This window comes from Podarcis vaucheri (assembly GCF_965113315.1).
Source record: "Podarcis vaucheri genome assembly, chromosome: 13".
Lineage (NCBI taxonomy): Eukaryota > Metazoa > Chordata > Lepidosauria > Squamata > Lacertidae > Podarcis > Podarcis vaucheri.
Genome location: NC_138751.1, coordinates 12581355 through 12608481, shown reverse-complemented (window position 1 = coordinate 12608481; position 27127 = coordinate 12581355). Strand labels below are relative to the sequence as shown.

The 27127-nt window shown below is 42.9% G+C and overlaps 1 protein-coding gene across 2 annotated transcripts; it reads right to left on the bottom strand.

Moving 5' to 3' along the window:
- Positions 1-362: 362 nt before the first annotated feature.
- On the bottom strand, positions 363-26964 carry LOC309516906 (immunoglobulin superfamily member 1-like). Of its 2 annotated transcripts, none has more exons than XM_082195864.1 (10): positions 26717-26964; positions 23990-24028; positions 23103-23399; positions 12811-13107; positions 9524-9640; positions 6763-8506; positions 4200-4496; positions 2944-3240; positions 1835-1935; positions 363-801 (listed from the first exon to the last, which is right to left on the bottom strand). In XM_082195864.1, exons 1-5 carry the CDS (start codon positions 26745-26747, stop codon positions 9531-9533), a joined length of 774 nt encoding a protein of 257 aa, XP_082051990.1. In that variant the 5' UTR covers positions 26748-26964; the 3' UTR covers positions 363-801; positions 1835-1935; positions 2944-3240; positions 4200-4496; positions 6763-8506; positions 9524-9530. The 2 variants fall into 2 exon arrangements, with proteins under 2 accessions (XP_082051990.1, XP_082051989.1); XM_082195863.1 differs by lacking the exon at positions 26717-26964 and adding an exon at positions 24378-24445.
- Between the last annotated feature and the right edge of the window lie 163 nt (positions 26965-27127).

Sequence of the window (27127 nt, the reverse complement as noted above, 5' to 3'; positions counted from 1 at the left end):
AACATTGTGACTCAGCATTAGCTGAAGTCCATGACTCAGAATAGAGCCATTTCAATGAAGGAACATGACTAATGTAAGCCCATTGAATTAAATGGGTCTAATCAGAGCACTCCTTTGTTGGAGACAACTTTCAACACATGACTTGGTGGCCAGCATTGCAAGTCATACAGTGGCTCAGAGCAGTTTCTCCCTTAGGCACAAACCAGCCTTGGCTTGTGAAGGATTTGCAGGGGCAGAGAGGAACCCAATAGGAATCCTGACAAAAGTGTGGGACATCTGTCTGTTTACACTCTTTCACCCACCTTGTGATGGGAAGGGGTTAAAAACTGGATCACCAGTGGCAGCCAGGAATGTATCTCTGATTGTGGAATACAAACTGTATTTATTAGTATGCAGATTTAGAAATAATTCATTAAAAAGAAGGGTTTGATTGAAAGAGAGCATGCTAGTTTCCCATAACAATGCTCAAAATCTATTTTAATTGAAACTACTGTGGTGCTGTTGATTTTTCCTTTCTCTCTCTTTTTAAAAAGAATATTAAAATTGTTTTGCTCAAGTTAATGGAATCTGTAATATGTGTTTACAAATGTAATAATGTCCGTAAAATGAAACACCATCAAAACAATCTCTTTTCATGATGGGAGGAACCAGGTTTTCCCTCTGTGAAATGTGATTTGTGGGGGAAGCCAGTTCATTTGACGAATGAAGCAATATATCACAATCTGATTGAAGAGAAGCTGATAAGGGTAGAACTGCAATCAGCCAGGCAAAGGGGCTATTTCAGTCCTCTGCAGAGGAGACCTGAAAATGATTTTTTAAAATAGCAAGTGATGAGAGATTTTCCTGGATGATAACATCAGAGCAAAAATTCAACCCAGGAAGACCCTTTCCTTCCCCGACTCCAAATCCTGTGACATTTATAGTGGAATGAGTTCAGAATCGGACCAATTCAGACAGATCTTGACTACACACAGTAGCAAAAATAATAACTTGAAGCGAGAGAGAGAGAGAGAGAGAGAGAGAGAGAGAGAGAGAGAGAGAGAGGGGCTAGTTTGGAGCCTGTGGTTTTCCAGCTACAGCCAAACCTTGGATCCCGAACACCTCCATTTTGGAACAGTTTGGCTCCCAAACGCCGAAATCCCGGAAGTAAATGCTCCGTTTTTTGAACGTTTTTTGGAAGCCGAACGTCTGACGCAGCTTCTGCTTGAGTGCAGGAAGCTCCTGCAACCAATTGGAAGCCGCGCCTCAGTTGTTGAACATTTCGGACGCCCTATGGGCTTCCAGAACAGATTACGCTTGACAACCAAGGTTTGACTGTATTACTGGGTTTCATCAGCCCTAACAACTGGCCATGCTGGCTGGGGGTTGGTGACAGATGGAGTTCAATTAGATCTGGAGGGATTCCAGGTTCCTCGCACCTGCTTCAGGGCTCTCCGCATCAAGACCGCCACTCTGAAATGGCCCTGGAAATGAAGAGGCGGCCACGGGAGACGAGACAACGCCACGCTGTATCCTTCCTATCAGATAACAATCTGGCTCCTATGTTCTGAAGCAACTGTTCCAGACACCTGGAAGCCAGAGTGCAGTTTCCAGACTCAGTAGCACGTGCTACAGTGATATAATCTGGATGTTACAAAGATCTGAATGACTGTTGCCACGTATGTGTGTGTGTGTGTTTGGACTGGGGTGGCAGTGACGCCATTCTCTCCCCCGCCCACCCCAACCATAAAAAATGTTTTGGGCCACACCTGTCCCAAAGTACTCTTCCTAAAGTGTGGGGGGAAAGGAAATCCTTTAATCCATGGAGATTTTCAGCAGAAAGTGTATTACTTACCATACCTGTGGTTTAAAAACAATAGTGGGAGATGAGGAAGATGAAGCTGTTGATGGTGAAGAAGGATCCGCCAATAGCCAACATCCGTTCCCATCTGGTGCCTAAGTAGACAAGGGGAAAAAGAGCTGTTGGCTACAGAGTACAACGAAAAGTTGCCACATTTTGCTGAGTAGGTCGGGTGCCATTTTTTCAGAATCAGATAAGGCTTCGTAATTCCGGTTTGGGCCTCAGAATGCCTATTAGTCATTTTGGCAGACTCCTATCAGTGAGATTGTTATTGAATTGCCCTGTGTGATTCATTGTTCCTATCTAATCCTGATCTCAAAACCTGAGAATTACATGAGCATGAGAGATAGCATTACGCATGCTTTCCCCAAAGACTGCCTGAGAAATTCAAGCAGCGGAAGGGAAGCGTTTATGAGGAATTACGATTCGGTAGGAGCTACTCCTTCCTCCTGGATGGAACATGGTCACCTGCTCTGCTCCTGGGTCTGATCTGGGGAGGGTAGATTGTTTTTTGGGAGGCCAAAGCCACCACTGACATAAGGAAGGGAGGAGGGTAAATGCATTATATGAATATGAATATTATTATTTATCTGTGTAGTGAAAGCCATCATGAAAAAATACAGAAAATGAATGCATTACAAAGAATAAAATACACTGCACAGTTAAAATAACTATTAAAGGCAGGCGTTCTGCCAGAAAAGATTTTGCTCCCTTGAAGAATTTAGCTTACCTGTCCCACAAGCTTTTTTCCTTAACACTGCCACCCTAAGTGTGAAACAAGCCCTTTTTTAGAGGTGTAGGGGGACCTGTCCCCTAATAAACAGCTAATCAGATGCCTCTCACCTGGGATATTAAAATTTTTGAATAAGGCTGCTCTTAAGTCCTTGTAGATTGGGCAAACTACATTATAAGAGCTGCAACATTAGGAGCGTTTGCTTAAGCTTGTTTTCCCCTTCTCCCTCCCACTCACCCCCTTTTAAATAGGTAAGCCTGAGGGCAGAGGGGGTATTATTACTGTCCCCCCTGCCTTCCAAGCAGCTCTGAGAGTTTTATTGGCAAAAGGGTGAAAATGCCATAAATAAATAAACAGACCCAAAGATTACCTGGTCCAACGACAGTGACAGGGTTACTCTTCTTCGAAATAACTTTCCGTCCAGAAAGATGCACTATGTATCCACACCTGAAGAGTCCCACATTCTTGAGCTTCATGATGCTCATATTGTAGATGTAGATGTTGCCGTATGAAGCCACAGCTGAGACGCTAATCCAGTCGCCATAAAACTGGAACTCCTTGAGATTCTTCGTTTCAGGTGGAGCTGAGCACACAAGGCTGACCAAATCTCCCAGGTTGTACTTGATGAGGTTGGGGTTCAAAGAGAGGGCTGGGGCTCCCGGGGCTTCTGGGAAAGAAAGATAAACACTCAAGGTTGAGATTCCTTTATGTAACAGAGCCAGCAGCTATACTAACTCCTCTATCCTGAAATATGCTTGCAATGGTTGGGTGGGAAGAGAGAAATTGAGAGAGGATGCAGATTCAGATGTCTGTTTTTAGGTTAATTTTTGACAAGATGAAAGGATGCAAAGGTTGGGGAAGAAATCTCATCCAATTGCATTTTCTGAAACCACACGCTAACCGAACCTCTCACACCCGTTGAAATTTGCAATGCACTTTTGCAGCCAGATAATCCATCTACATTCAGTTAATGGCTTGCACAAAAGCAGGCCTCTCAAATAACTTTACAGACAGGGAACTGTCAAAATAAGCACAGAGACTGCATAAATTGGTATTTTCTGCTACCTGGTGTGGTTAGGATTTGCTGCTGTAGTCCATGAAGTTCTGGCCAGGTTCTGCTGATCAGAGTTAATGCAATGGCTATAGCAGAGCATCCAGAGTGGCCCAAGACAAATTGGCACCTGAGGCAAACCACAAAATGGTGTCCATTTCTCTAGTCCTAGTGAAGATCTACAAAGGGAACATGGATGGGAACAGCACCTCCTATTCACCAAGAGACTGCTGTAGAGTTGGCATTGCGAGGCAGCAGCCAAGTAGGCGGCAGATCCAGCCCACAAGGGGGACACCACAGCTGTCATTGTGGACGCAGCAGTGGCTGACACTTTCTTGGAAGGCCAGATCTGCTGCCCCTATAGATTCTGCTGCCTGAGGGAGTCACCTCACATTGCCTCATGGGTAGGCTGGCCCTACAGAGCACCTCCTCTGAATACAGGTTGAATCTCCCATGCAGATCGAAAACTTTCCCTAGAACTGCTTCCCTGATGAAAGTAGAAGTCGGAAACTAATATATGCCCAAAGGGGTTTTCTGGCACAAAACCACTGATGTCCTAGGGACTAGAAACCTACCCTTCACTTGTAGATAGATGGAGTTGCTTCGGGCAGATGTGACCTCTGTGTCAGCTTTCCCCATCCAGGAACCACAGCTGTAATTTCCCGTGTTGTTTGCTTCAGCCCTAAAAACCAGTCTGCCCTTTTGATAAGGGTCGGCAGCCATTTTGAGAATCTGTTGCCTGTCCTGATTGAAGAACCTGTATCCCTCCACCGTCTCGTTTGGGGAAGCTGAGCATATGAGCACAACCCTCTCGCCTTCAAAGTATTCGGGATAATTTGGCTGTACCGAGAGTTTGGGTGGTTGGAGAGCCCCTGGAAGAAAAGCAGAGGGATCTCAGTGGCAGGCACAGAAGAGGAACCTGAAATGAATTGTCACAGTGTGGGGTGCTTTGTTTTATCCTTGTTCTTTTCCAAGTTACTCCACCCCCCCACATGCTTCTTTAAAATTCTGCAAACCATGAGATGCAGACCAGATCCCTTACAGAATGCTCAATTCCATTTCTCCCCCTCGTGCTTTTCCTGAAATATTTTATTATACTTCTGCAAACGTGAGGTTCCCCCAATGCCTGCTGGTAACTTCCCTTTTCTGGTGTCGTTTTCGCTATATTAGGACCCACACATGGAGAGTGAGATCACTGAATTCTGTTACAATACATAAGCTGTCCTGGGAATTAGAAGCTTTCTACAGTCTCTTCGTGGAAAGTTGGAGCAACATTGCACAAAAATGAGGAGGAAGACTAAGGTGGTGGGATTCGGGACTGTACCACTTCAGACTACAGGTGTGGGCAGTGATATTTTGGAATATCCCCTGTAAGAACTCACTGAATGTACTCATCAGAATACAAGAGGGAAAACTGTGGTAAACCAATTGAGCATCCACCACACTTTTCCTCACCTCACAACAACCTTGTAAAGGTCAGGCTGAGAGTTAGTGCATACCCCACAACATTTCTCCAATGAAAATAGGGACATCCTAAGGAAAAGTGGGACATTCCAGGATCAAATCAGAAACCAGGACAGCTTCTCTGAATCAGGGACATATCTGGAAAATAGGGACATTTGGAAGGTTTGTTACTGATTGGCCCAACATTACGCACTGAGCTTCACGGCTGGAGAAGGAATCTGAACCTGGATATCACAAGTCCTGCTCCAGGGGGCAGTGGGAAACTTTCTGGCATCACAGGCCAGATCTTTATCAGTATCAGCCTTGTGGGTCACATTTGACAAGTGGAATTTGATTTTCCTCGCAGTGTGATTTTTGCAATAAAAATGTTAAAATTTGCTACTTTTATGCTGTATGATCAGCAGAGGATAATGGAAGTTGTCGTCTAAAACAGCTAGAGGTCACCAGGTTGGGGAAGTTGGCTCTAAGAGTTGAACAAAAGGCGCTGCTGTCAATCCCTCACTGTTGTTGTTGTTGCTTGCTTGTGCAGCGATAGTGGGTGAACGCTGGCAGTGATAGCAAGGCAGAGGAGGACCAGGCATGCTGAGCCCTAGAGAATGTCAAGTGTAAGAGGCCCCATAGCCCCCCCTCTCTTTCTCTGTGTGTTTATTATTCTGACAGAAAGGATGACGAGGGTAGAAATAACAGACTTGTATATTTGCATACATACCATGACATAGTCCAGGATGAAAGATGAGCATTTGTGGTTACTAGTTGCTTCTCATTACTCAGCTGTTAAGTTCTGCTTCGCACATTTCCACATCTGTTTCTAGCCCTCCCCCCCCAATCCTCATGAAATTTCAGCAGTATTTTAGTTTCTCTTAATATGCAGCATTTTCTGTATCCAATTAACTTAATATGCCTTTTTGTGGAAAACGGTTTTCAATAATATGATGCATTTTGCATGATTCCCCCCTCCACGTATATTTTTATATACATGCATTCATAAGAAAGCTTACATGCATATTGCACGCATGTACTTTTGCACGCATAGCTTGGCTGCAGAACTGCCCTTCAAAATTTGGAAAATGTGAATTTTGAAGGATGGTTGCGTTTCTGTTTCATGTCTTGTTTGGGAACATGTGAATTAGGTCGGTTCACCTATTAACATGAACTGAATTTAAATTCTCAGCTATTGCTAGTGAGGATGCAACTGAGAAGTCTGTTTGCCCACCTTGGGTGGCCTGGCACTGTATCTCATTTGTTAACTGGCCTCTAGCAGGCTGGATCATCCTCTTGCTGCCGTAATGGCCAATTTAGGGAGCAGGAATTTAGGGGGCATTCCGCTGAGCGCAGTGCCAACTGGCCAGTAGTGACACTTGGCGCTATGCCCAGGGAAAGCTTAAATACCTGCAGGGCCGTGATATTGTGCACACACACCACTTGAATGGCAATGCCCATCAACTTGGGGGGGGTGGCCCCCTCAAATATTTTGTTGGGGGGGTCCAAAGACCCCTCACCTCCTAAGAGTTGGCTCCTATGGGTCAGAGCGTGTTCTCAGCAATTGCTAGCCCTGAAGCCAGTTTAAAAATTTATCAAGATGATTCTTTTATGATGGATCAAAGCAGGAATTAAAATCCAGGAGAAAGGAGTGGTAGAAGAAGAGGTTGGGGGAGAAAGAAAGTAGCAACATACCTAGCATGGGAACCAGAAGAATAACCTCCATGTTGAGAAGGATCTCTCTCCACCTGGATTGCACCTCCTTGGAAACTTGGTATCGCCAGTTTTTATATCACCCTTCCTCTCCAAGGCAGACCCTTAAAGTGTCTTTACAGGAGGGTGGAGGAACATCAGTGAAGCCCGTATTTGCATAATCGCCCAGAGGGGAAATGCAGTCATTATTGGGGAAAGAGCCATTGGACTGAGGGACTTTGCTGCCTAAAATAGAAAATGGAAATAGGTCTGGCCAGACTAGAGGAGTCAGCACTTGACCTGCTAACTGTGTTGATAATTCCTGTTTTGTTCGTATGCTCAACACATGATCTGCTCCAGCCAGCAGAAATGCAGAGAGAAGAGGTTTTGTTGCAGGAGAGAACTGGAACCAGTGGAGGCTGGTGCATTGGGGCAAATGGGTCACTGCCCCACCAAACGTACCTTGCTGTTAGCCAGGCTCCACCTGCCTGCCACCTTAGTTCCAATCAATCCAGTGGGAGATCCATTTTTGATAGACTAACTCAGTCTGACACTTCCAAACTTGCTTGTTTCAGTCCAGAACACAACCCCCCAGTCAGATGACACATTTCCCCAGATTTTTCTTGAGTGAGTGTGTGTGTGCATAGCAGACAATAGTGAGATGGACAACGTAGTATTTGGTGGAAAGTGAACTGCTGCAAAATGCTAGCAGCGCTGAGTGTGATGAAGACAGAGCAGGCATTACTTTTTAAACCTTTTCATACACAATGAAAAAGGGGAGTGAAGAGTGGATCACCAAACAGCAGCAAGGAATATGTCTCTGATTGCAGAATACTATCTGTATTTATTAGTAGGCATTGTAAACCACCCTGGGATCTTCAATGTTAATAATGTTAATAATATGTTAATAATAATAATAATACTTAGAAAGAATCCAGAAAGAGACATGTTTGTTTGATAGAGAGCATGCTCATTTCCCATAGTGACACCCTGTCTAGTTTCATTGCAACTATTGTGGTACTGATTTTTCTTTCTTTCTTTCTGTTGTTGTTTTTAGCAAAATGATTATAATAATAATGTAAAAATTGTTCATGTATATTGAGGGAGTGAAATATATTTACAAATGTTAGGGCTGATCTAGGTGTATCAGACAGCCACTAATACTGAGAGGAGAATGTTGAAAAGAAAAGTACAAGTTTCAAAGCAATTGTCCCAAAGTTTGGAAGGACCTGAGTTGTTGTAGTCATTGCTTTCAATGAATTGGCTTTTGTTTTTGTTTTTTCATTTAAAAAAAGGAGGAGGGTGGGAAGCCGCATGTTAGAGCAGGGATCAGGAAACTGGCTGAAGCTGATGGAAATTGAAATTCAACAACATTGCAGGGCCAGAAGGTCCTCATTCCTGTGACAGGTTTACACAACAAAATGATTGTTCAAAGCCATCAATTTCCCCCCCTCCCCTGAAACAATTGCTGCAGCAAGTCACTTATAATATGTGATAAAGCCTGTAGAGACAGAGCAATCAAAAAGATTTCCACTGCAAATGTCATGCCCCAGAACTTGGTTTCCACCCCACAGCCCTCTGTGCTCTTTTGTGGAAGATGGATCCAGATTTCTCCTCCTGGTTATGTGATTTATGGAGGAAGCTGGCTCATTTGGTGAATGAATCCACAATCGGGTTGATGAAGAGCTGAGGTCAGACTGCCATCAGTCGGGCAAAGAGGACTATTACAGTCACCTGAAGAGGAGACCTAAAAATGATTTAAAAAATAGCAAGAGATGAGAGGCTTCCCTGGATCATAACTTCAAGGCAAAGATGCAACCCAGACCAACCATTTCCCTCCCTAACTCCCAGTTTTGTGATGCTTAAGGTGGAATGTTTTGGGAATGTGACCAGTTCGGATAAATAAATATATAAATAAATAAATAATAAATAATGTGAAGTTTGCTAGAGAGGTGGTGGGACCCAGGCTGGTTTAGATATAAAGGTAAAGGGACCCCTGACCATTAGGTCCAGTCGTGACCGACTCTGGGGTTGTGGCGCTCATCTTGCTTTATTGGCCGAGGGAGCCGGCGTACAGCTTCTGGGTCATGTGGCCAGCATGACTAAGCCGCTTCTGGCAAAGCAGAGCAGTGCACGGAAACACCGTTTACCTATTTATCTACTTGCACTTTGACGTGCTTTCAAACTGCTAGGTGGGCAGGAGCAGGGACCGAGCAATGGGAGCTTACCCTGTCACGGGGATTCGAACCGCTGACCCTGTGACTGGCAAGTCCTAGGCTCTGTGGTTTAACCCACAGCACCACTCATGTCCCAATGGTTTAGCTATAACTATCCCTATGTCATGATCCTGAATCCTTTGCCACACAGAAAGCCGCAGAGGCAATGCCCCCACTCCCCGCAGCCTCCACAGGTGGTGAGAAAGTGATCCTGGAATGTCATGGTCAATCGAGGAAGACATCTCTGGGCTCTGTCAGGGATGGATAACCTGTTGCCACCTAGATGTTGCTGGGCTTCAACAGCCAGCAAAGCCAATAATCTGGGATGGTAGGGGACATAGTCCAGCAACAGTTCCTCATCTCTGCTTTGCATGATGGAAGGCTCAAGTCTTCGAAGGCCTCAAGGCCACCATCACACATCTAACACCACAGTGGTTTTCAGTGAAACTGAATCATCTTAAACCCTTACTTCAACCACAAAAAATGTATTGGGCCACACCTGCTCCAAAGTACATATTAGAAAGGAAATGTTTACTCATTTCACTTACCTGTGGTTTAAAAACACAAGTGGGAGATGAGGAAGATGAGGCTGTTGATGGTGAAGAAGGAGCCACCAATGGCCGCCATCCGTTTCCAGCTGGAAAAGTTGTCTAAGTTCCTGTTGACTAAGAAAAAGAGTTTCTGGTTACAGAGTGTAATGAAAAGATGCCACATTTCACCGAAGTTGGGTTCTCTTATTCAGAATCAGAATCTGGACATCCCCAGATGGGCAACATCGAAATCAGATTGATTATATTCTCTGCAGCCAAAGATGGAGAAGCTCTATACAGTCAGCAAAAACAAGACCTGGAGCTGACTGTGGCTCAGATCATCAGCTCCTTATAGCAAAATTCAAGCTTAAACTGAAGAAAGTAGGAAAAACCACTGGACAGGTAAGATACAATCTAAACCAAATCCCTTATGAATACACAGTGGAAGTGAGGAACAGGTTTAAGGATTTAGATTTGCTGGACAGAGTGCCTGAAGAACTATGGATGGAGGCTCGCAACATTATACAGGAGGCAGCAACTAAAACCATCCCAATGAAAAAGAAATGCAAGAAAGCAAAGTGGCTGTCCAACGAGGCCTTACAAATAGCGGGGGAGAGAAGGCAAGCAAAATGCGAGGGAGATAGTGAAAGATACAGGAAATTGAATGCAGATTTCCAAAGAACAGCAAGGAGAGACAAGAAGGCCTTCTTAAACGAGCAATGCAAAGAAATAGAGGAAAGCAACAGAATGGGAAGAACCAGAGATCTGTTCAAGAAAATCGGAAATATGAAAGGAACATTTCGTACAAAGATTACCATAATAAAGGACAAAAGTGGTAAAGATCTAACTGAAGCAGAAGACATCAAGAAGAGGTGGCAAGAATACACAGAGGAATTATACCAGAAAGATATGGATGTCTCGTACACCCCAGGTAGTGTGGTTGCTGACCTTGAGCCAGACATCCTGGAGAGTGAAGTCAAATGGGCCTTAGAAAGCACTGCAAATAACAAGGCCAGTGGAAGTGATGGTATTCCAGCTGAACTGTTTAAAATTTTAAAAGATGATGCTGTTAAGGTGCTACACTCAATATGCCAGCAAGTTTGGAAAACTCAGCAGTGGCCAGAGGATTGGAGAAGATCAGTCTACATTCCAATCCCAAAGAAAGGCAGTGCCAAAGAATGCTCCAACTACCGCACAATTTCACTCATTTCACATGCTAGCAAGGTTATGCTTAAAATTCTACAAGGAAGGCTCAGGCAGTATGTGGACCGAGAACTCCCAGAAGTGCAAGCTGGATTTAGAAGAGGCAGAGGAACCAGAGACCAAATTGCAAACATGCGCTGGATTATGGAGAAAGCTAGAGAGTTCCAGAAAGACATCTACTTCTGCTTCATTGACTATGCAAAAGCCTTTGACTGTGTTGACCACAGCAAACTATGGCAAGTTCTTAAAGAAATGGGAGTGCCTGATCACCTCATCTGTCTCCTGCGAAATCTCTATGTGGGACAAGAAGCTACAGTTAGAACTGGATATGGAACAACTGATTGGTTCCAAATTGGGAAAGGAGTACGGCAAGGCTGTATATTGTCTCCCTGCTTATTTAACTTATATGCAGAATTCATCATGCGAAAGGCTGGGCTGGATGAATCCCAAGCCGGAATTAAGATTGCCGGAAGAAATATCAACAACCTCAGATATGCAGATGACACAACCTTGATGGCAGAAAGTGAAGAGGAATTAAAGAACCTTTTAATGAGGGTGAAAGAGGAGAGCGCAAAATATGGTCTGAAGCTCAACATCAAAAAAACGAAGATCATGGCCACTGGGCCCATCACCTCCTGGCAAATAGAAGGGGAAGAAATGGAGGCAGTGAGAGATTTTACTTTCTTGGGCTCCATGATCAGTGCAGATGGTGACAGCAGTCACGAAATTAAAAGACGCCTGCTCCTTGGGAGAAAGGCGATGGCAAACCTAGACAACATCTTAAAAAGCAGAGACATCACCTTGCCAACAAAGGTCCGTATAGTAAAAGCCATGGTTTTCCCAGTAGTGATGTATGGAAGTGAGAGCTGGACCATAAAGAAGGCTGATCGCCGAAGAATTGATGCTTTTGAATTATGGTGCTGGAGGAGACTCTTGAGAGTCCCATGGACTGCAAGAAGATCAAACCTCTCCATTCTGAAGGAAATCAGCCCTGAGTGCTCACTGGAAGGACAGATCGTGAAGCTGAGGCTCCAATACCTTGGCCACCTCATGAGAAGAGAGGACTCCCTGGAAAAGACCCTGATGTTGGGAAAGATGGAGGGCACAAGGAGAAGGGGACGACAGAGAATGAGATGGTTGGATGGTGTTCTTGAAGCTACTAGCATGAGTTTGATCAAACTGCGGGAGGCAGTGGAGGACAGAAGTGCCTGGCGTGCTCTGGTCCATGGGGTCACGAAGAGTCAGACACGACTAAACGACTAAACAACAACATTCAGAATCAGATAAGACTTTGTGGATATTGGTTTGGACAACCCAATGCTTCTTAGTCATTTTGGCAGACGCTCCAAGTGTTATTTCTACAGAATCTCGCCATGTGATTTCCATTTCTTATCAATTCCTGATCTCGCAACCAAATCTATGGAAGATAGGTTTGCAAGAGAGATAGCATTGCCCCATTCCCTGCTTTCCCCACGGCCAGCTGGAAAAACCCAGTCAAAGGTTTGTGCATCTGTGATGGAAGGGAACCATTTCTAGTGGGGATTGTCAAATGCAACTCAAGCAGCATGTCTGGGAAATAACTGTGTGGTAGAAGCTGCCCTACCCTCCTGGCTGGCCATTGGCTCTGCTCTCACATGTGATCTGTGGAGGAAGAGTGCTTCAAAACAAAGTGTGTTCTTTATCAACGAGAAGACAACAAGGAGTCACCAGTGAAGAATTCCTTTTGTTAACTTCGCAATAAGATCTGCAACTTTAAGAACTTTTATTTCAGCTTGCATTTTCCTTCTCCCTCTGACTCCCTTTTTCTTTGCATGTCATGACTTTTTTATTTTTGGATTGTAAGTCTGAGGGCAGGGCCCACCTTAATATTGATCTCCCCCCCCCCAAGCAGCCCTGAGAGCCTTTATTGGCTAAAGGCAGGTAAATAAATAAATTAGATAGATGACAGATGGATAGATAGGTGATGATGATAGATGATAGATGGATGATAGATAGATAGATAGATAGATAGATATAGATAGATAGATAGATGATAGACAGACAGACAGACAGACAGACAGACAGATATAGATAGATGATAGATAGATAGATCTGGAGATTACCTGTTTGAGCAATGGTGACAGAATTACTCTTCTTTGAAATAACTTTTCTTCCAGAGAGGTCCACTACGTAGCGACACCTGAAGCTCCCCACATCTTTGGGTTCCATGATGCTTATGTTGTGAGTGTAGACATTGCCATATGGAGGCATAACTGATATTTCCTCTTTGTCGCTATAAAACTGGAACTCCTTGACTTCCTTTCTTTCAGGCGGAGCTGAGCACACAAGGCTGACATTATCTCCCAGGTTGTACTCAAGGAGGCTGGGGTTTAAAGAGAGGGAGGGGGCTTCCGGGGCTTCTGTGAAAGAAAGATAAACGCCCATGGTTGAGATTGCTTCGTGTAACACAGAGACAGTGGCTAGCTAAACTCCTCCACCCTGAAGTATGCTTGCAATGGTTGGGTGGGTGGAGAGAGAGGGTGGGAAGAGAGAGAGATAGGGTGAGGGCAGGGAAGCATTTTTAGACATCAGATTTTAGGCTTGCATTGAAATAATTGAAGGGTGGAGGAGAAATGTGATTTAGTTCCTATTTAAAGGTGAACCTAACTGATTTGCAATTTCTAAAATGACAGAAAAACTAAAACACAGCCACACTTCTCTAAATTATGAACTATGCAGAACTGGCCAAACTGACATACAAACTGTGAGATAAGGACAACTGTGACTTTAAAGAAGAATGGGAACTTTTCACAAATTACATAAAAAGACAACAAAATGAATTGGACTTCTTGGCAGATTTTGAATAAACATACATAGATTTACTGATTGATAACATGGTAGATAGATAATGTGAGGATTTGTATAATTTTATAACATGCAGAGAATAATATGGGTTGAGAAATCAGAGACAGGAGCTGAGGGAAGTCGGGGGGGAGGGAGGCTTTGAGGGGGGACAGGGGGGAAAATAATGAATATGATATGTTTTGATATGTTGTTATGTTGAAATTGCTAATAAAAACATAAAAAAATAATTAAAGGTGAACCTAACTGATTTGCACTTTCTAAAACTACAGAAAAACTAAAACACAGCCACACTTCTCTGAATTTTGAAATGTGGTTCTCTAGGCAAGGGATGTGTACAAAAATACATAGATTAGGACAAAGTGTGCCTAAAGATGCAGATAAAGACCAACATCTTGGGTCAGGATGTCACCAACACTCCATGCATCAGCACTGGTGACTATACACTTGAGATAGTAGACAGTGTTGGATTCCACTTGGGTTCCACCGTAATCAGCGTATTGGCATGGCAGCTATGGCAAAGGCTCACCTCTCCGAAAGGGTATGGGAGAATGTGATGCTAGCGTCCGACACCAAGATAAAGGTCTATCAGGCTTGAGTGTTGAGAATAGTGCTTTATGGAAGTGAGCTGTGGGCAACTTATAGCCATCAGCAGTGGTGCCCCAAGGCCTTCCACATGCACTGTGTCAGGTATTTTGGGTATCACATGGCAGGATAAAATTCCAAACAAAGATGTGCTCTCCCAAGCCCACATTCCCAACATGTTCACACTCCTGTCTCAGAGCTGCACTAAAATGTTGCTATCCAACTTTGTACATACGATGAAAAGGATCTGAGGGTTTTATTCAACGCTAGCACTACTCAGAATAGCTAATTAACACGGCTCATTTGGGCTCATTAAATAGTTTGCAAAAACCCGGAAATTTGAATTTGAAGCTTAGCAGGAAAAGAGTCAAAAGGAGCATTCAGGTTGCATAACCTAGCCTTTGCTGCCACTTAGTGGTTTTGCTGCTCCTTTCCAAATTTTCCCAACAAGTTTAGTTTCTTTTCACCAAAACTGATAACTAAGAATGAAAGCAATTGCCTAAACATTTTTTATTTGGGCGGCTGGGAAACTTCCTGCAAACTTGGTTTCTCTTCTCTGCAGTAAAAAAAATTGAAAACATAAAAAGGGCTAATATTCAACTAAGTCATACTCGGTGTACAGAGGTCATTGAGCTGTTCGGAGATTGTTCCGGTTTCGAAGCATATATATATATATATATATATATATATATATATATATATATATTTGCTTTCGTAGATTTTCACGGGTACAGGAATGCAGGTTTTGGTGTCTTCGGGTGTCTTCCCGTGTAAGAGTCGGGGTGTCTGTGCGACGTTTCGACGAGGTCTCACTCGTCATCTTCAGGCTGGTGCTTTCGGCTTCTTGTTACTGGAACAGAGCAGAATCTGGTGTTTGAGTTCCTATAAATACTGTTGAGGGGTGTGGTGTATAGCCTCCAACGTTCTGGGCAGAGAGGAAGTTCCTAGATTAGTGTGCCTCTTCTTCTTTTGTTCCTTAATTACTTGAGGGATATCTTGAGTGATTTCATGAGTGATATTCTGTTTTTTTTTTGTTTTTTTTTTTAAATAATTTTTATTACATTTTTTCCAAATTACAAAAAGAACAAAAAGAAAGGCAGAACAAAGGAAAGAAAGAAAAAGAAAACAGAAAATCTCAACCATTTCAACCACTTATTTCAAATTTCCATTGGACTTCCCCACATCTCCCACATAAATGCATTCTTGATAATAAAATTATCAGCAAATTATACCCTTATTTCGTGTGTTTCTTTATATTTTCAGTTGCAATTTAAGTTTAAATCTCTTATTCTCCAAATACTCTGAAAATATAGCATAATATCCTTTTTACCCATTTAAACTTTGATTCTTTCATGAGTATTATCAATTTCATAAATAATTAAATTTCATTGCTGGGGCTACCATTCCAAATCATACGACGTCTTATGTTTCATACAACTTATGATACTTCTGCAAATAGTCTTTAAATTTTTTCCAGTCCTCCTCCATTGCCTCTTCTCCCAAGTCTCGGATCCTTGCAGTCATCTCGGCCAGTTCCATGTAGTTCATCAATTGCGTCTGCCAGTCCTCCAGTGTGGGCAAATCTTGGGTCTTCCAGTGCTTAGCGATAAGGATTCTTGCTGCTGTTGTAGCATACATAAAAAAAGTTCTATCCTTTTTTAACACCTTCTGGCCGACAATGCCCAGAAGAAAGGCCTCTGGTTTCTTGGGAAAGGTGTACTTGAACACCTTTTTTAACTCGTTATAAATCATTTCCCAAAAGGCCTTCAATCTTGGACAAGTCCACCAGAGGTGAAAGAATGTCCCTTCAGCCTCCTTACATTTCCAACATTTATTGTCAGACAAATGGTATATCTTAGCAAGCTTGACTGGAGTCATGTACCACCGGTAAACCATTTTCATAATGTTTTCTTTCAAGGCATTACATGCCGTAAATTTCATACCGGTGGTCCATAACCTTTCCCAGTCTTCAGACATAATATTGTAACCAATGTCTTGAGCCCATTTTATCATGGCTGATTTAACTGTCTCATCCTGAGTGTTCCATTTAAGCAGCAAGTTGTACATTCTCGATAGTACCTTGGTCTTTGGTTCTAGCAACTCTGTCTCAAGTTTCGATTTTTCCACCTGGAATCCTATTTTTTTATCTAGCTTAAAAACCTCATTAATTTGGGCATAGTGTAGCCAATTTTGCACCTTATCCTTTAGTTTTTCAAAGCTCTGCAACCTCCAATTACCTCCAATGTTTTCTATTATTTCCCAATATTTCGGCCAATGTGCCTCCATATTGGCTGTTTTCCGAGCTTTGGCCTCTATTGGTGAGATCCACCTCGGAGTTTTACTTTCCAATAAGTCTTTGTATTTTTTCCAGACCATATATATTGCTTTCCTGACAATATGGTTTTTGAACATTCCATATGTTTTCCCCTTGTCGTACCACAAATACGCATGCCAACCTAACGAATTGTTAAAGCCTTCCAGATCTAGGACATCAGTGTTTTCCAATAAGATCCAATCTTTCATCCAGCAGAAGGCCGCAGCCTCATAATATAACCTTAAGTCCGGCAGGGCAAACCCCCCTCTCTCCTTTGCATCAGTTAGTATTTTAAACTTTATTCGGGGCTTTTTGCCCTGCCAGACAAACCTAGAAATATCCCTCTGCCACTTTCCAAAACATTCCACTCTGTCCACGACCTGCAAGGCTTGAAACAAAAACAACATTTTTGGCAAAACGTTCATTTTTATAACTGCAATTCGGCCTAACAAGGATAATTTCAATCTTGACCAAATTTCAAAATCTTTTTTAACCTCTGACCAGCATTTTTCATAATTATCTTTAAATAGATTCAAATTCTTAGAAGACAGATTGACCCCCAGGTATTTCACTTTTTTAACAATGTTTAGTTCTGTTTCCTTCTGAAACCCCTCTGTTTCAATAGCCGTCAAATTTTTCCCTAACACCTTAGTTTTTTGTTTGTTCAACTTAAAACCCGCCACCCGACCAAATTTCTGAATCAATTCCAAAACTCTTTTTGTACTAGGTTCTGGCTCCTGTAATGTTAAAACCAAATCATCTGCAAATGCTTTCAGTTTATATTGTTTCGCTCCGACCCGTATTCCTTGTACCTGCCGATCCTCCCTTATCATATTCAGCAAAACCTCCAGGACCGAAATAAACAACAGAGGGGATAGGGGGCACCCCTGGCGTGTTCCTTTTTCAATATGAAGTTCTTCTGTCACCACATTGTTCACTATCAACTTAGCTTTTTGTTCTGAATAGATTGCCTCTATTCCATTCTCAAACCCCCTTCCCACTCCCATCCCTTCCAAATTTTTCTTCATAAATTTCCAAGAAATGTTGTCAAAGGCCTTCTCCGCATCAATAAAGATTAACACTGCTTTGGTGTTAATGTTTGTTTGTAAAAGTTCCAGAATATCGATAATGTTCCTGGTATTGTCAAACAGATGTCTACCTGGGAGAAAGCCTGCTTGGTCCTTATGAATTACTTCATTTAATACTTTTTTAAATCTATTAGCTAAAACATCCGCAAATATTTTGTAATCCACGTTTAGGAGTGAGATGGGTCGGTAGTTCTTAAGTTGAGTCTTTTCGGTTTCCACTTTAGGTATCAGTGTGATGAATGCTTCTTTCCACGTATCTGGTGCCCTCCCTCCCCCCATAATCTGGTTACAAACCTCCATTAATGGTTGTATCAAGTAGTCTTTTAAGGTCTTATAGTATTTGGAGGTGAGTCCATCAGGGCCTGGAGATTTGCCTAGCTGCATATTCTGAATGGCATCCTCAATTTCCTGTTGTGTTATTTTACAGTTCAAGATTGATCTCTTTTCTTGTGATAATTTTGGAAGGCCGTTTTCTTTCAAAAATTGTTCTATCTCAGTCGCATCCTCGGATCCTTGTGTATACAGTTTTTTAAAATATTTCTGGAAACACTTTCTAATTTCTCCCGGTTTCTGAATGTTCTTTCCTTCAACTTCTAGATTGGTAACGTAATTTAATTTTTGTCTCTTTTTCAACTGCCAAGCTAGCAGTTTCCCACATTTATTCGCCGACTCAAAAGATCTTTGTTTCATCTGTTTAATCTTCCATTCCACTTCTTGATTAATCAATTTCGCATATTGTGACTGGTGGAATTTAATTTCTCTTAAAGTCTCCTTTGATTTTGGGTTTAATCTTAATTTTTTCTCACCATCTCTTATCTTCTCCAATATCTTATCCTTTTTACCATTCCAGAACTTTTTCTTGATCGTATTCTGTTGTATCAGGAACCCTCTCATAACAGCTTTACTCGCGTCCCAGATTGTTCTTTTTTCCACCGAGGTATTCAAGTTAATTTCAAAGTAGTCCTTTAAAGCTTTTTGGGCCTTCTTTACAATCTCTTGATCTCTTAACAGGTTGTCATTCATTTTCCATCTGAAGGAATCGGCAGTAGTAAGTCTCATTTCCATTTTCAGAGCGTTATGGTCGGAGCATGTCTTTGGGCAGATTTCTATTTTTATAGTCTTAGGTGCCAGCCCTCTAGTTGTCCAAATTTGGTCGATTCTTGTCCATGACAGATGGGCCTCAGAAAAGAAAGTTCCTTCTTTACCAAGGGGGTTTCTCGTCCTCCATAAATCAATTAAATCCATATTGTCAGTTAATTCAAAAAAGGTTTTTGGTAGTCTTCCATCTTTGGTCAAATTCTGGTTCTGTGACTTATCCATAAAAGTAGAGACAACCCCATTCATATCTCCCATCATAATGATGTTAGAATAGTCCAGATAGTCCAGTAATGTCTCATGCAGCTTCTTGTAAAATTCTGATTTCCCCTCATTTGGTGCGTAGATTCCTAATATCAAAATTTTTTCTCCTTGGGTCGATATTTCAATAGCCAGGATTCTTCCTTGTTCATCTTTAAACAAGAATTTTGGTGAAAGATTCTCCTTGGCGTAGATCACCACGCCTCTCTTTTTAACTCTGTCTGATGAAATAAATTCTTGGCCTAATCTTTTATTTATTAACACCTTCTTGTGTAGCCTGGTCACATGAGTTTCTTGCAAACAAATTATGTCCAAATTCTCTTTCTTTAGAATATGGAAGATCCTTTTGCGTTTTTCTGGGGAATTCGCGCCATTAATGTTCCAACTATACAGCTGCAGAGACATCCTGTATCGATCTGTTGTTACTCTTTATTGGGTGTCTTCTTTTTTATCCGGGTCCGAAGGTGGTAACTCTTTCCCAAACTCTGGTGGTGGCCAAATAGCTGCTGCTCCTTTCTGCAAATCTTCTCCGTTGTCGTGTAGGAACTTCTGGCTGTCCTCTTTCGTTTTGATTTTTATCTTCTTTCCTTTGTATTTGAACATGAGTGATATTCTGAATACCACTGGGTGGGTCATTAAGTGTAGATTAGTTGCTAAAGCTTTTGTGTCTTGACCTCTTGAGCTTGTGAAGAGTTTTTCTGAGAAGATGGCTGTGCTGCATTTAGTTGTGCTCTGGCTTGGCTTCGTGTATAGGGGCGAGCTGTGGTTTTGTGCCTTGTGCCAGCCAGATCTGTGTAGGGATTGCAGGGGGGTGCAGCATCCGGAGGTGCCACTATAGTTTGGCTACTGGATGGAGTCTGTAATATGTCTGTGGAGAGGGTCTGGGTTTGGGTCTGGTGTGGTTGATTGGTGACGGCGTTCTGTGTGCCTCTGGTTCTGGTGTCGGTTTTTGTGGGGAGGGCTAATTTCCAGATGTCTGGCAGGCGGGACGTGTCGTCACGCTTGTTCATGTTGTGAGGGTGTTTCTCTATCTCGATGGCTTCCATGATTATTCTCTTGTGGTGATGTTCCATGTTAAAGAGCAATTTGGAATCTGCAAAATTAATTTCGTGTCCTGTTTCTTTCATGTGTTGGAAAAGAGAGGAAGTTTTTTCTTCTTTTTTGACGGCATTCTTGTGTTCTGCGATACGTGCATTTATTCGTCTGTTTGTTTGTCCAATGTACGTGGCTGGGCAGACTTTGCAGGGTATTTCATAGACCCCTTGGTTTTCCAGCTGGATTTTGTCTTTTGGGTTTCTGAGGATATTGGCTATTTTTTGGTTGGTGCAGAAGGCTGTTTTGATATTGTGTTTATGGAGGATTTTGCTGATTTTGTCTGTAGTGCCCTTGATATAAGGAAGGAGGGCCATGCCATTGTTTTCTTCTGTGTCTTGGTTTTTGGGGGGTGTTTCTTTTTGGATTAGCTTCGTAACCCTGTTTTTCTGGTATCCATTGGCGATTAACACATTTGAGAGATTCTGTAACTCAGTTGTCAAGTGGTCTTTGTCAGCCAGGCGTTTGGTTCTGGAGATGAGAGTCTTGGCTACGGAGTTTATTTGTGCAGGGTGGTGGTGTGATTGTGAATGTAAGTAGCGGTTGGTGTGTGTTTTTTTCTGGTAGATAGTGTGTCCTAGGGAGCCATCAGGTTTTTTGTAGATTAGGACGTCAAGAAAGGGGAGTTGGTTGTTGTCTTCTATTTCCATAGTGAATTGTATTTTGGGGTGTAGGCTGTTGAGATGTGTGAGGAAGCTATCTAGTTTTTCTTTCCCGTGTGGCCAAATTACAAAGGTGTCGTCAACATATCTGAGCCAAAGTTTGGGTTTGTGTTCTGACTTGTCTAAAGCATTGGTTTCAAAGTGTTCCATGTACAAATTTGCGATGACCGGTGAGAGGGGTGATCCCATAGGTGCTCCTTCTATCTGTTTGTATCTTTGTCCATTGTGGATGAAGTACGTGTTGGTTAGGTCTATGAAATACCCTGCAAAGTCTGCCCAGCCACGTACATTGGACAAACAAACAGACGAATAAATGCACGTATCGCAGAACACAAGAATGCCGTCAAAAAAGAAGAAAAAACTTCCTCTCTTTTCCAACACATGAAAGAAACAGGACACGAAATTAATTTTGCAGATTCCAAATTGCTCTTTAACATGGAACATCACCACAAGAGAATAATCATGGAAGCCATCGAGATAGAGAAACACCCTCACAACATGAACAAGCGTGACGACACGTCCCGCCTGCCAGACATCTGGAAATTAGCCCTCCCCACAAAAACCGACACCAGAACCAGAGGCACACAGAACGCCGTCACCAATCAACCACACCAGACCCAAACCCAGACCCTCTCCACAGACATATTACAGACTCCATCCAGTAGCCAAACTATAGTGGCACCTCCGGATGCTGCACCCCCCTGCAATCCCTACACAGATCTGGCTGGCACAAGGCACAAAACCACAGCTCGCCCCTATACACGAAGCCAAGCCAGAGCACAACTAAATGCAGCACAGCCATCTTCTCAGAAAAACTCTTCACAAGCTCAAGAGGTCAAGACACAAAAGCTTTAGCAACTAATCTACACTTAATGACCCACCCAGTGGTATTCAGAATATCACTCATGAAATCACTCAAGATATCCCTCAAGTAATTAAGGAACAAAAGAAGAAGAGGCACACTAATCTAGGAACTTCCTCTCTGCCCAGAACGTTGGAGGCTATACACCACACCCCTCAACAGTATTTATAGGAACTCAAACACCAGATTCTGCTCTGTTCCAGTAACAAGAAGCCGAAAGCACCAGCCTGAAGATGACGAGTGAGACCTCGTCGAAACGTCGCACAGACACCCCGACTCTTACACGGGAAGACACCGGAAGACACCAAAACCTGCATATATATATATATATATATATATATATATATATATATATATATATAGCAGAACTTCCTCCCCTCCATCATATTGAAGGGGGCACTTTGCAGGCACAACACTTCTACACAGTTTTTTTTCTGCTGAAAATAGCCACCTGAAGCTATAATTTCCCCAAAAGGTTATTATTATTTTTTTGCTTTATTTTTGCAGCAAATGAGTGCATTTGCAATACGTTTGTTCATTCTACAGTTTCAGGGCTACAACAGTACAGAAAAGGTCCTCCTTATAGTGTGTTAGATAACAGTGAGAGGTTCCCCCACCCGAAAGCTAATAGCGTATATGTGTGTTTGCCTGATTTTTGCTGAGATTGTTTCTAGGGAGGGAAAGATTAAGCTGATGGCTGCCACCTCCCACCCAAGGCATTTATTTTGTTCTTTATTTTAAAGCTGTGATTTGCTAATCATGTCATTTGTATTCTGCATAGTTATCCACCCCTACCCCACCCTGGGTCTAAACCACAGAGCCTAGGTAGGGCTTGCCGATTGGAAGGTCGGCAGTTCGAATCCCCGCAACGGCATGAGCTCCCATTGTTGAGTCCCAGCTCCTGCCAACCTAGCAGTTCAAAAGCATGTCTAGTGCAAGTAGATAAAGGAAGGTAAAGGGCGTTTTCATGCGCTGCTCTGGTTCTCCAGAACCAGTCTTAGTCATGCTGGCCACATGACCCGCAACCTGTCTGTGGATGAACGCCGGCTCCCTCGGCCTATAGAGCGAGATGAGCGCACAACCCCAGAGTCATCCACGACTGGACCTAATGGTCAGAGGTACCTTTAGTTTTACCTTTACCCCACCCTGAGCAAGGCTGTAGGTTTCTAACACTGGGGTCCCCAGACTTTCTGGGTCCAGGCGCACATTCGGAAATGACAATTTCTTAGTCATGAGCAGCAACAACAACAGCAAATCACATTTCACAGGGGAGGAACAATGTCTAGAAACTCTATCCCCCCCCCCAAGCCATGCAAAATATCTACATATGTACCAAAACAAATAAAGCACAAACTAAAGAAACAGGCCACCGGCTAGCAACGAGGACACCCCCAACCAAACAACCCACTTAAAAAAGAAAGAATGATAAAACTGGGAGGGCATGGGCCCTTGTCAGTCATCAAGAGGGGTGTCAGAGGACATCAAATTGGGGATGCCAGATGTAGCAAGTAGCAGAGGAGAAGAAAATGAATTGGACAGACCATCCCTTAAGCATTGGAACAGGCCACCAACGTTCCAGGAACTCAAAACCTACCTTTCACTTTTAGGGAGATGGAGTTGCTTCGGGCAGATGTGACCTCTGTATCATTTTTCCCCATCCAGTAATCACAGCTGTAATTTCCCATCTTGCTTGTTTCAGCCCTAAAAACCAGTCTGCCCTTTTGATAAGGGTTGGCAGCCATTTTGAGAATCTGTTGCCCATCCTGATTGAAGAACCTGTATCCCTCCACCGTCCTGTTTAGGAAAGCTGAGCATATGAGCACAACCCTCTCGCCTTCAAAGTATTCGGGATAATTTGTCTGTACCGAGAGTTTGGGGGGAGGGAGAGATCCTGGAAGACAAGCAGAGGGATCTCAGTGGCAGGCAAACAAGTGGAACCCGAAACAAACTGTCACAGTGTGGGGTGCTCTGTTTTAGCCTTGCGTGTTCCAGGTTACTCCACCCCACCCCACATACTTTTAAAATTTATTTGTGTGTTTCTGCAAACTGTCTTATTCAGCCCAGCTCTGTTTCAGGACTTTTCATTCCACCCCCTCCCCATATATATATATATTTGTACTTCTGCAAACCTTGCAGTTTTCCCCAAGCATGCCAGTAACTTTGCTCCTAAACATGGGTATATGTTTCATTCTACCTACATAAGGATTCACACTTGGAGTGTGACTTTACTTTTATAATGCACAGTGGTGTTGCAAAAGGGGGGCGGAGGTGGCACTGGGATTTGTAAGTTTGGTACAGTTTGCTCCTGGAAAGTACCCAGGTATAAGAGTGAAGTTACTAGCATACTTGCGGGAACCACAAAGCAGCTGGAGGGGGAGCTGGGTTGCTAAACAATAGCACTAAAGAGACACGGATTCTCCTCTAGAGACACTCTGGTCTTCTCCACATAAACAACTCACTGGGAAGAAGTTGGAATGTTACCTGCAGATGATGCTGGCTGAGGAACAAGAAGCAGGAAAACTGAAAGAGAGAAATAAAAAAAGGAGGGATGGAACTGGTTAAATAAGCCTGGAAGTTTGAACTGATTTGATCTGAAGATTATTTACATATTATATTTGACTCAAGGGAGCATATATTAGGTAGGCTCCCATCCAAGCATTGACCAGACCCCAGACCTGCATAGCTTCAAGAAGGCTGCAACAATATATCCCTTTAGACCTTAGGCTTAGATCTTCAGCCAATGGGTCTGTACCCACAGGTCGGCTCCACGGCCACGCCAGGCGGGCCACAGAAAAACTGCCATCATCACACAAATCCTTCAGTCCAACCTGGAGGCTGCAGTCTTTTATTCCCCTTTCTTATGTCTTACCTTCCAACTTCTTCCGATGCAAAACTGGAATGTGCATCTTCCAGGACCTGTTCCTGGGAGTCTCACCTGACATGCGCCTCATGAGATATTGTACAGTGCCTCCAAAGCATGAATTTTGGGGAGCTGTGTGAGGTTGTGGTACCAGGAAAAGTGTTCCTTTGAGATGAAAGTGTGACAGATCACGACACCCAAAATGGCCGCAAAGGTCATGTGAGAAAATACGGGATGTGCCTCTTTTTCCAGGGAGCTTGGAAGGTATGTTATGTGAGAGAGTTCCCTCTTCATTTTGCACCAGCCCAGCCATGCTCCCACATAGTGGAAACATGCTGCCTGGCTTGAGAAGAGGCTATTTACCCAACTATTGCAGCCTCGCTGAATCACATAAAGCTGGTTGTGTTGTGAAGCCTAGAAGCCACTGGACTCCTCTGCATAGAAAAGAAGCGCCGGAATGGCTGCAGCTGTTGGTGGTGAAACACTCAGGGAGGAATGAATCCAGGCAGCCCCGAGTCTAGAGATGTGAGGGTTTATTCACCAGTAAGGACTGCTATTCAACAACTTCTATTTTCTTGGAACAGAAGGATTGGGCTGGGGGAAATGATGTGGGGATTCTAGCTGAACTTAATGGGCAAACATGCCTAAAATACTGGATAAGATGAAATTGTTGCTTTGTGTAGCTATGTCTGAACTCTACCTATGTTCAGTCCTGTTGAGGTTTTTATATCTCCTCCCCTCTCTACTTCTGACTGTATTACGTTCTGAGGGTACTGAGAGAGAGAAAAATCTGATTTATTTTCTGTACATCTGAGTTCAGGAAAGTTGAGAGATGGAGAGGGCAGGCAGACCGGCAGTTGTGAGAAAGGGGAAAAAAGGCATCCACAGAAGGTGTCAAAAAGAAAATAAAACTTACAGAAAAGGGAAAGGAAATGCAGCTGACCAGGGAAAGAAACCTTAGTTAATTGTAATTAATTAGCATGCAAATCCTATGCTTGTCTACTCAGAAGTAAGACCCATTTATTTTAATTGGACCTCTTCTCAAATAAGTTTGCATCTTTAATATTTCAGTGTTGATTTGGAATCAAGGTTAGTTTTATCTAGTTGCTTTTAAAAAGAATTATAAAATGGCATTATGTAGAAAAAGGGAAAAAAAGCTTTTTGTTTGTTATGGAACTACCTGAATATGTTGCTTCAGTGTAGCAGAATCTGGGAAGTTTCCTCAAACTTCAACCAAGGAGCAACAAATAACAACTGCCGTCTGTATTGGGTGCTGAGGGTGATGAACCTTCCCCGAAACCCTGTTCATTTTTATTTCAGGAAAGCTGATATTAGGAGGGGTCCTAAATGACAGAGAGGTGAATTAAAGGCAGCAGTGAAGATGACATGAGATGGAAGAAAGTGAGCAAAGGAAGAAGGGAAATGAGAGGGAGATAAAAAGGCAATAATGAGCAGGTGAATTGAAGTAGAAGGCTGAAGTACAGAAAAGTTTGAGAAGGTAGAGAGAATGTAGAAAACAGTATGAGTGGAGAGGAAGTGGAAACAGGAAGATTGTGAAAGTTGAGATGACCGTAAGTGACAACAGAGAAAGAACAGGAAAAGTGGAAGGTGAGAGGAGAGAGAAAACAAAGACAAGGCAGGCGATGAAGGACAGAGAGTGAAAGATATGTAAAGAGAAAGATGACAGCAGTTGACAGAGAAAGAATGGAAGTGAAGAAATTTATAAAAAGCAATAGAAAGCATTTTTCTGATAACAGAATGCAAGCATAAATGCTGACAGTGACTTTTTCTCTTGCTCAATATAAGCCACAGCTTAATTCAAGAGAAAACCTCCAGAAATCAAAGAGAGGATACTACAAAGTATAATTAAGAAATGAACATGTGAAAGCTGGTCCCATGTTCCTGGCTCGGATTTTTCTATCTGGACTAGTTGAAGACCACTTCTTAAAATCATGTCTTGGGCAATGTATTTGTTGGCAAAAAAAGCCCCACACCATATACAGCCAACATTAAAGAAAATAAATCATTGTAGTGGTGAAAAACATAAAAGCAACAATAACATTTCATTCCTGAAATAAGTACAAAATGCATCGCAAATCAGTAGCTCAGATTAATTATACATCAATTTAGATCGCACACATACTTGTCTGGCCACAGTGATGAGTTTTAAGCATGCAACTATACAAGGCACCACTGCCCACACCCTTTTCCTCTGAGGCAGCTGGTGTGTTTGTTGCTGCCGTTATCGCTCATTCTTGCCAGTGCTTCTCTATTCAAATATGGTAAGTGGACAGAACAGAGCAGAGCAGGACCAAAGGCTGGGGTTATCAGAAAGTAGCAAGACATACCTAGCACAGGAACGGGAAAAAGAACTTCCATGTCGAGAGGGATCTTTCTCCACCTTGATTCCACCTCTTTGGAAACTCTCCTTCGATATCTCTAGCTTTGAATATGGTCTTCCCCTCCAAGGCAATCTCTACAAGAGTCTTCTACAGAAGCTCAGAGAACAAGCAGGGAAGCACGTCTTTTCACACTCACCTTACTGGGAAGTCTAAACTGATCTCAGCTGCTGGACCATGGGAACTTACTGCTCAAAAGAGAAAGTGGAAATGGTTTGCCCAGATTGGAAGAGTCAGCAGACAGTATGAGCTGTCAGCCACTTTAGTATTTCCTGTTGTATTGCTACACCCAGTAAATTGGACATTGCTCCACCAAGCTCAGCTTGCCATCAGTCATTCCCCACCTTACTTCCAGCTGAC

Excerpts from the sequence above, each read along its gene's own strand:
- LOC309516906 (XM_082195863.1), bottom strand. The coding sequence starts at position 24,414 with ATGCACATTCCAGTTTTGCATCGGAAGAAGTTGGAAG. Across the intron at positions 23,400-23,989 it reads TCAGCCAGCATCATCTGCAG|GATCTCTCCCTCCCCCCAAA; the intron begins GTAACATTCCAA and ends CTTGTCTTCCAG. Across the intron at positions 9,641-12,810 it reads TGTCACCATTGCTCAAACAG|TCAACAGGAACTTAGACAAC; the intron begins GTAATCTCCAGA and ends TCTTTTTCTTAG.